This window comes from Psammomys obesus, unplaced genomic scaffold (genome assembly GCF_907164565.1).
Source record: "Psammomys obesus unplaced genomic scaffold, mPsaObe1.curated_primary_1811, whole genome shotgun sequence".
Taxonomy (NCBI): Eukaryota; Metazoa; Chordata; class Mammalia; order Rodentia; family Muridae; genus Psammomys; species Psammomys obesus.
In genome coordinates, this window is record NW_026596079.1 from 12,800,380 (window position 1) to 12,809,783 (window position 9,404).

The following is a 9,404-nucleotide window of genomic DNA, read 5'->3' on the forward strand; positions in this document are numbered from 1 at the left end:
TCAGGCCCAGAGCCTGTTCCCTCTGTGAGCTGGAGCTGCACAAAAGAACTGCAGACAGACTCTCAGGGAATGGAGACCAGATCTTTCTACAGAGCATCTTCATCTGCTTTCTACATCTCTCCCTGTATCTCCCTGAACCCCAGTACCCCCTCCTTTGAGGCTCTCACCAGCTGCAGTTCCTCAGATAGGATTTCTCTCTCTATGGACTGGGCCAACAGGCAATGATGGGGTCCATTTAGTGCTGTGAGAAATAAAGAGAGGAGGGTTACCAAGTAGAGGAGGCTCCAGGTATTCTGTACTGTATCCTTCATGGACTCTGATGGAGGAAGGCATGTACCTCAGGAACCCTTAGATCAGGAGAAACTCCACTAGTTTTGGCACCTCTGGAGCCATGTTGCCCAAAAGGTTCTAAAAGGTAAGAACTCTATTACCCTGGAACAGTCTCTCAGAGGCTGGCAAAGAATTTCAGATAGAAAAGGTTTTCACACGCCCAAGCTGCTCCACTGATGGTGGCCTTGAGCAGTAGTGATTAAACAGGGGCTGGGAAGACTTGGCCAAGGCTACTCATACTGTTAGTGCAGAGCTAGGCACCACACTCAAGCAGCCCAAGCTTCAGCATGTGGTCTCCCTTTTTTTTTTTTTTTCAATTGAATATTCTTTTTAAAGTTTATCTATTCACTTCACAATCCAATTGTAGGCCCTCCCTCCTCTCCTCCCATTCCCATCCTCCCTCCCACTTCCATCTATCCCTCCTCCCTTATTCTTCAGATAAGGGGAGCCTCCCCCCTACCAACTCAGACCAGCACATCAAGTTGCATTAGGACTTAGCGCATCTTCATCCCCTACGGCCTGGCGAGACAGCCCCACCAGGAGGAATAGAGTATATATCAGAGACAGCCCCCTTTCCCATTTCTAGGGGATCCACATGTTGCCTAAGCTACCCATTGTCTACATATGTGTAGGGAGCCTAGGCTGAGTCCATGCATAGTCCTTGGTTGTTGAACCATAGCCCCTCACTCCCTTCTTGTCCACACGTCAGGATCTGTTTTCAGTCCCTGACCCTCATTCTTACCTGCTAGGGCTCCAAGAAGGTAGAACATAGCCCTGCCTCTCGAGCATGACAAGTTGCCTTTGGAGTCTTGGAGAGTACTTAAGACAAAGCCTCCGGGGCCCTCCAGCTGTGCCAGCAACCCAGTGTCCAGAGCTTGTTCTAGCTGCAGGAAAAGAGTATGAGGGAGAGACCCTTGTTCTTGCATTCAATTTCCGGGTCCATTCAAGGAGTCATTCCTGCCTCTGGGTACCTACCACTATGTAAAGAGACTGGGTTTGGGCTTGAACTTAGCTGAACCAGCTTCCTCCTAACTGGGTGGGCTGGTGGGGGTCTGAGCTTCAAGGGCCTGATACAGAAGAAGGCACTAATACATGCCAGTCCATGCACAACCTGCCTCATGTCCCCAGCAGTGAGTGTGAAAGCCCAGGTGAAGCCCTGCCAGCTGTGGACACCACATTCGTTCCTGCCCATTTTGCTTTTTTTCCTGTCATCTGGCTGGATCTGGGGTCTTTGCTAAGTCTGGCAAGTGGGCCCATCACCGTGTCCTCCAGCTCTTGGAGTGCCTGGCGGTCTTGTAGTAGCTCTTGGAAGGCACCCAACAGTGTGTTCCGTAGCTCTGAGGACAGTGTGACCAGGTCCTGCAACTGGCTCTCTGCTTGATCCTGCAAGTCCAGGAAGTTACACTCTTCTGGTTCCTTGCTGGAGACTCCACCTGTACAGATCAGGTGGGCAGCCACTTAGTTCTGTGCCAGTCACCTGCTCAGGGGTCCTTTGTGTTCCCAGCCTCACCAGGAAATCCAGTGTCACAGGAATGGCCTTATACATCTCCCTCACACACAATGCCATATCTACTCACCTCATTCCCTGCTCTGCATCTTCACCAGACACTGGCAGGGCATCTTGCTCACTCCAGACAGTTACAGGTCTTCACCAGCCTTCCTACCATTCACCTAACCACCTTCCTATTTTCCCTTTCCCCTTCATAGTGCTCCCACAGGAAGAACAAAGCCTGCCCTAGCTTTCTCTTCCAGGGCTGCTAGACTTCTCTGATTCTGGGACCTACAGCTGGCTCATACCCAGCCTCTGAGGCTTCAGCTCTCATCCTCTAAGCTGGAAAGACAAGCATCAGCCTCCTGTGTATAGGCGAGGAAAGCAGGGCTTGGGATAGTTATTAGTCTCCAATAGGGCAATTCTGTCACTTGTTCTTCCAGACAGTTCTAGCTTGCTTAACCTTCTCAGGCAGAGTCACCCATTTTTGACCTAGGATCACCACATAGCACTGGGGACCACAGAACCATGCCAGGGCAGTCACCTACCTTGGGTAGTCACTTACCTCCCTTGGCGTCCCTGCAGACCTTGCTTTCAGGAAAGAAATGGAGAGCTGCATGTTGCAGAGCAGGGACAATACAAACAAACCCCAAAAAAGCAGGACATCTGGTTAAGAAGGTTCTATCTCCCATGCTGGCCAGCAGAGGTAGGACTCTGCAGGGTTACCCTACAGGGCATCCTAAAGTAGCCCAAGCTCTGCTAACAGACTGCTACAGGAGTGTGGCCAGGGCCACAGGTAACAATGGTTGGCTTCTGAGCTCATGCTTTTCCCTTCCATGGGGACAAATGGAGAAGCTGTGTCCATTTGATACCTTCTCTCACTCCAAAGCCAAGCCTAGAGTTCCAGTGGCCAGAGTGAGTGCCCAGAGCTGTTGCCACCAGATGTGTCTCTAGTCTGGGACATGGTTGGGGCCAGCAAAGTCCCCTGTGTCTCTCTACACACTTCTTGACTACAGGTATGCAGAGAGACTTTATTCCAATTAGGTAACAAGGGCCCTTCCTCTGGTAGAGTTCAGCCCCACTCCAGGGCAGGCAGGGACAGGCTGGGTTTAGCTCCTCCCAGAACCTGACCTTAGCAGCCTTCTACAGAAGTCTAGTCTTTTTAGGTAGCCTGACCAGCTTACTGCTCAGTTAAGGGGCAGGCGAGGTGGGACCTTCCTTCTCTCTTCTTCTCATTGCTTTCTGGTATCTGACTGCTGGGAAGGGGTGAGTGGGGCAGGGAGCAAGGATGAATAGGCTTACCCCAGCCATCTTTCTCCACCACCAACTGCAGAACCCTGTAGGCCAGTACACTGCCCTGTGGGATGCTCAGCATCCTCTCTCTGCCCACATGACTCTGTCCCTGGACCTGTGAGGGAGGAAGGGAGAAGACACTGGCCCTCCCGTCTCTATGAACTTCAGGAATGGGTTTCAGGGGCAGATAGAAAAACTACTAGGGTCTTGATGACAAGATTTCTGGAGGGCTGGCTACTGAAGTGGAGCCAGACAGACCCCCATGTCCATCAAGAACACAAACTATGCTTGCATAAAAGGTGTTACTAGAAAATAACCTAAGGCATTCTGGACTCAAACAATGCACCTGGCTTGGTCAAGTTCTAAGAAATCACGCAACAAAGACACTTGTGTGCTTTGGCCCATTAAAGGTGTTACTCACTTTGGGATGCCCAGGAAATGCCGAGATGCAGGCACTGGGGCATGGCCAGCCTATCTATATTCCGCATGGCCACTAAGTCTCTTTCTCCCATTTCCACATGGAAGCCAAGGCTTAGAGAGGTAAAGGCATGGGAGGAAGCTGACACTGGAAGCTAGACTTTCATGATGTTTGTCCATTGTCACAGCCTTTTCTGCCTATCCCTCAGGAAACTGCTACTTACCAGCAACAGTAATAAAGCTCCTATATTTTTACCATGTAACATGGTTGTTCTGGATATAGGTTTCCACTTGCAACAAGATGTAGCCACAGAGCCAAGTTTTGACTGACAGGACACACACAGAGTAGTGTGTATAAGATTTTTCTTTTTTCTTTCTTTTTTTTTTTTTTTTTGTGGGTGGGTGGGGGTTCTTGCTCCCTCTTCCCTGCTCTGTTGTCTGGGGTGGATATGATAACTGTATATACCATAGCCATGTTGGTACATGAGGCAAAAACCATATACTGGGGTGGCAGACTGAAAAAATAGAAAGACCAGATCTGTGAACACTGTGGCCTATCACAGTGGCTCTTTGGCTCCTGTCTGGACTTCTGTGTAAGGGGAAAACACTTTTCTTCTTTTGAGTCAATATTATTTTTTTAAATTTGCCAGTAGAGAACTGGAGTCTAGGTGTTCCTGGGACTTTGGATGATACCAGGAAGTGTATTGTCCTGGGAAATCCCTACTTTAGGCAATCTGAGAAGGCTGGTTACCTTATCCTAGAACCCAGTCTCATGACACGCTCAGTAAAGTATGTCACAGAGACAGGCAGATCTCTGTGAGTTTGAGGCCAGCCTAGTCTACAAAGTGAGTCCAGGACAGCTGAAGCTACACAAAGAAACCCTGCCTTGAAGGGGGGGAAGGAGAAGGGAGAGAGGGAAAGAGAGAGAGAGAGAGAGAGAGAGAGAGAGAGAGAGAAGACTCCAAAAGATATTGCCAGAAGGAACCAAAACTGAAGCCATTTTGAGTAAAACTTGCATTTTGAATAGGGGGTCAAATAAAATTTAAGTTCCCAAGACTTTCCTGGGTGGCTGACTTCCTGCTTGACAGAGAGACATGTGCCTGGGTAATTGACATTCTGGTTGGCAAGTTGAGATATTGAATTCTAGGCAAGCCACCTTGCCACAGTCAAATAAACCAACCAATGAGAACAGGATAAAAGTACCACAAAAGAAATATTCCTAGGAAAATCCTCTATCCTTGAATCCTGATTGGTGGGAAAACTGTAACTTGACACAGGTGTTTGTGATTTTTCAAGCTTGGCAAAATTCTGGCTCCAGGTTGCAGTTCAGCTCTGTTCTGCTTTCCTGATCCGTCAGTAGTGGCTTGATTATGATAAACTTTTGGGGTTTTTTTCTGCATTGACCTGGTGTTTGAGTTGGGCCAGATCTAAGCAGACCCCACCACAACATCAGCAATAAGTGTTTAATTGCAAGATACTGTCCTTGTCCCAGCTGCCTGCAGTCTTGCATGAGGAGGGTGAGAAGAATGTCACTCTGCTATGGGAACATGCGATTAGAATGCATATGATTAGGATTAGTATTTGCAAGCTGTGCTGCTGTTTGACTGACTTGACCAAATGTGTTAAAAACACATTATCAGACTTCAACTTGAACCCCAGGTGTGGTTCTTTGCATTCTGGTTTCCTCCGATCAAGAAGCAGACATAACAGACACACCTGGAATCACCAGAATGCATGGATGGGGACTTTTGAGTGCCTACAGGCAGCACTCCATCATGGGAGGGAGGCTCTCCCTGATCGTGGTCCCTACCTATGGGCACCTGCATTTGTGGGCATGCTAAGAGGATCAGCCACCTGAGCCTGCAGCTAACATGTGGAAGGCAGGGAGCCCCAGAGTCCTAGAATGCTCATGTGAAGCCAGCCTTCCTATGCAGGAGGCTGAAGTACATGACCTAAGGGTAGAAGTTTGTAATCAAGTGTGCAGATCCTCCTCCTGTGAAGAGCACATGCAGGGATCCTCTGGAAAAACTCAGACAAGAGCGGTGATTGTGCGCTATTTCAGACCTACGATAAGTGAGCAGGGGCTCAGGCCTCCCCACAGCTGTGCCACCACCTACCTGGGAGGTAGAGATAGGAGGTCATTTGGGTCCAGAGTGGGCAATAAACTAAGAGCCTGATTCAAAACAGAAGGAAAGATGGGACAATGGGGCATGGGCATGAGAAACCTCAACAAGACACGTGCAGGAAGAGCTGAGGCATCTTCCAAGGACTTCATTCCCCCTCATGGTGGGGAGAATTCCAGGTCGAGTCCCTTCTTGAGGCTGATGTTATTCATAATTCCAACCCCACTGCCCACCGTGCACCCGTTCCGGCACACTGCACACCTGAGCATGGCCCGGCTGTGGGAGGGCTAGCTGTCCAGCTCTTTGCATTTGGCTGAGGCTCTGAAGTATGGTATCTTGCAAGGTCACCACCACCTCGGTCACCACGTATAGGCTCTCCCTGTCTTTCCGGCACTGCAGTTCCTGGAGGAAGGAGGGCCTAGGAGACCTCAGTTTCCTGGAGGGTGAAGAAACCAGAGAAGATCAGAGCCGGGAGGAGTGTCTGCCCATTTGGGGAGTCCGGAGACCCTCCTGGGTTGGTGCTCTTTGTGCTAATGTCAGCAGCTAGGGGGGAACAATGTGCTGGCCTTTGGTGGGGAAGAGAGGATTGCTTGTGTAAAGTGAGTGTGTGTGGGGGGGTGTCAGCTGAAAAAGGGGAAACTGAAGACAGCTTGGAACAGTCCTCTTCAAAGCTTCAGATATCCAAGCATAGGCCCAAATGAGATTTAAAATTTGGGAGATGATATTAAAGTTGATGAAAAATGCTCAGCTTGTTAACCTGGGAAACCCAGAAGCAATTGGATATCCACCAGCTTGAGGCATCTGTCTCCAGTTTACTGTAGTTCCCACCTCTCCCTATAGCCTCATCCTTCTATTTCATTTCTTCTCCTGGCCCTGGATGCCTCTGGCCTGAAACCTCTGAGCCTCCACACGGGCAGGCTCAGGGCTGGTCTCGCTCCATTAGTCTACTATCTCATGTGGCAGGCTGGCAGCATCTTGGCTTTTCCCCCACCCCTGGAGGACCTGTGCCCATTGAGCCCAGCTGGGAGTCCAGCTGCCCACAAACTTTCCCTGGCTCTTACCTTTTCGCAAGCAGCATCTCCCAGGTGCAAGGGGTGACCCAGAGTGTCTGCACAGCCACGGCAGAGTGGCAGGAGCTCTCACTGCTCCCAGTTACCTGGCCTTTCGGGCCAGGGCTCAGGCCCACAGCCCCTGTCCTCATTCCTGTCATCTTCTCCCAGGCGTAGATGGGCCCACTGTGCTTGACATCTGCAGAGACAGAAGCCCAAGCTACAAGGTCCTGGCAAGGGAAGGATACAGGTTGCAGGGTGGCCCATGGTGCCATTTTAGCCTCATTCAGGTCTCAAAATGGCCGCCACCACTTTATACATGGTGTGTGGCATAGAGAAGCCACTGAGCTCTAGCAAAGCCTCAATTTCCTCATCTATATGCGGGAAAGAAAGAGCATCAGAGCTTCCTCTGAGGGGGATTCGAGGGTGAGACGTGGATTTGGCAATGTGGTCTCTGGCACAGGAAGCCTGGAATCCGGGGCAGCCTTTAGAGCGGATTAAACTGACTGTCGGGGCTGGAGAGATGCCTTAGCAGTGAGAGCGTTTGCCTCCAGAAGACCATATTCAGTTCTCAGCACCCATGTTGGCCTCCTCACAACCACTTGTTGCTCCAGGGGCATCTATAGCCTCTTCTGGCCTCTGAAGGCATCTGCACTCACGTAGCGTGTGTACACACACACACAGGTGAACACACACACACAGAAAATAAATCTTTAATAATTGTTTAAGTAAGTGTGTATTGAGTATGTAGTAGTATGTATGTATGTATATGGCATGAAAGTAGAAAGAGAGGAAGAAATCTAAAGGAGGAAGGGAAGAGTGGAAGTAAGAGGATTTTTGTGACATGAAAGGAGAAGGGGGCACTGTCTGGGAGGAAGGGTACCTACAAGAGGAGAAGAAGGTCTGGGGGAAGGTACAGAAGTACAAACAAATTAATATGTGTGTGTGTGTGTGTGTGTGTGTGTGTGTGTGTGTGTGTGTGTGTGAAATGGTAGGGAGACTTGCTGTACAAGCCTACCTACCAGAGTTTGAGCCTTGGGACCCAACACGGTGGAAGAAGAGAACTTACTCCTGCCAGTTGTCCTCTGACCTGCACATCAGCGCTGTGGCACACATATGTCCACCACACAACACACACACACACACACACACACACACACACACACACACACAAAGTAAATAAATGTAAAAAAAAAAACAAAAAAGCTGTTAAAAAGAAAATGGTGTAATGAAACCCAGCATGTTGTAAGCTAACTTAGAAAATTAATTTAAAAAATGATGATTGTTTCACAGGGAGGAGGAACACAGGGGAAAAGAAGAAGAGGAGGAGGAGAAGAAGAAAAAGAGGAGGAGGAGAAGAGGAGGAAGAGGAGGAGGAAGAAGAAGAAGAGGAAAAGAAGAAGAAGAAGAAGAAGAAGAAGAAGAAGAAGAAGAAGAAGAAGAAGAAGAAGAAGAAGAAGAAGAAGAAGAAGAAGAAGAAGAAGAAGACTTTCTTTCATACATACGGCTATGTGACACGGCCATGAGGGCCATGTTCCTGCTAGCCTCACTAGGGGTCTTTGGGAACCAGGACAGAGGCCTGTTCATTTTCTCAGCACATTTATCTGCCTCCCTTGGGAGCCCCGCTTCACTCTGCAGAAGCCTCCCAGAAGATACCTAGGTCAGGACAGCCAGGCTCCAGTATGTCCAGGAGGGTAAAGTCTGTGGGGATGAAGGAAGTGTCCCACGGCCAGAGGTAACTCTTGTGCTTCTTCCTCACCAGGCAGAAGGGGCGCAGGCGCGGTGAGCTGCGCAGGCTGTCCACAGGCACCAGCTCACCCTTCCTGCCCAGCTCTTTCACCAGGCTCCTGGTGCTCCTCAAGAACAAGGATGACATGCTTCTTAAGTGACAAGGGACAATTTCATCCGGGGCTGGATATGGGAGGGCTCAGTGATAGCTGTGAGCTGGGCGGAGCTGCAAACAGAGACACAGAGACTAGGCTGACTGCTTGAGCCAGGTACCAAACTGGCCACAGCGGGCCACAAACGTCCTTCACGTTACCCCAGTGGATAACACTGGACTCTGAGAAGTACAGGACTACAGACATGCTTCATGGGTTACAGGAATGTTCCTTTGGAAACACCATTGAATCCCTCTATGCCTTGTAATGTGGTGGTTTAGTCACATTCAGAAAACGCCTCCATCATCCATCTCTGTGAGGACTCAGTTAATAACTGTAAAAGACCTTCTGCAGCTGGCCTAGGTCCATAGATTGTAGCCCTGAATTTTAGCCCCCTTTTCTTTCCCAGAGGCAATGGGGACCCAGGTGTGGCCAGAAAAGGAGGAGTGGGGTTAAAATGGGAGCAGGAATCCCACTTGCCTTCCCTGTGATCGTAAATTCCTGTGCGGAAGGATCTAGGATGGGACCCCGGTTTCCTGTCTGGCTCTTACAGTCCTGGAACCCAGAAGAGAGACGAGAAGAGGAATCTGGGCCCCAGGTGTCGAGCAATGGCGGCGAGGACACTTCACAAGGCAGTGGAAGAATCAGAATGAGGATCAGGGGTCAGCACAAGTCAGGGAGCCCTTGGAGGGTGGAGGTAGGCTGAACCGGTATTCAAGGCCAGGAAAGCAGGGTAGGGAGGGACCTGAGAGATGGGACTCGGTCCTCAGCCTGCGCCCCTCCGGGCAGCTGGTGATGGGCGCCGCCAGGCTGACCTACCGGA

At 50.0% G+C, this 9,404-nt stretch overlaps 1 protein-coding gene across 1 annotated transcript in view; it reads right to left on the reverse strand.

Moving 5' to 3' along the window:
• Nucleotides 1-8,577, reverse strand: part of LOC129690818 (gasdermin-A-like) — a 9,243-nt gene extending 666 nt beyond the window's left edge. The window contains exons 1-8 of the mRNA XM_055626666.1: nt 8,358-8,577; nt 6,714-6,900; nt 5,914-6,088; nt 3,122-3,227; nt 2,385-2,432; nt 1,591-1,763; nt 1,073-1,214; nt 168-241 (exon numbers count right to left, since the gene is read on the reverse strand). Coding sequence (XP_055482641.1) covers nt 168-241; nt 1,073-1,214; nt 1,591-1,763; nt 2,385-2,432; nt 3,122-3,227; nt 5,914-6,088; nt 6,714-6,900; nt 8,358-8,577 — 1,125 coding nt within the window. The remainder of the gene's footprint in view (nt 1-167; nt 242-1,072; nt 1,215-1,590; nt 1,764-2,384; nt 2,433-3,121; nt 3,228-5,913; nt 6,089-6,713; nt 6,901-8,357) is intronic.
• Nucleotides 8,578-9,404: the final 827 nt, after the last annotated feature.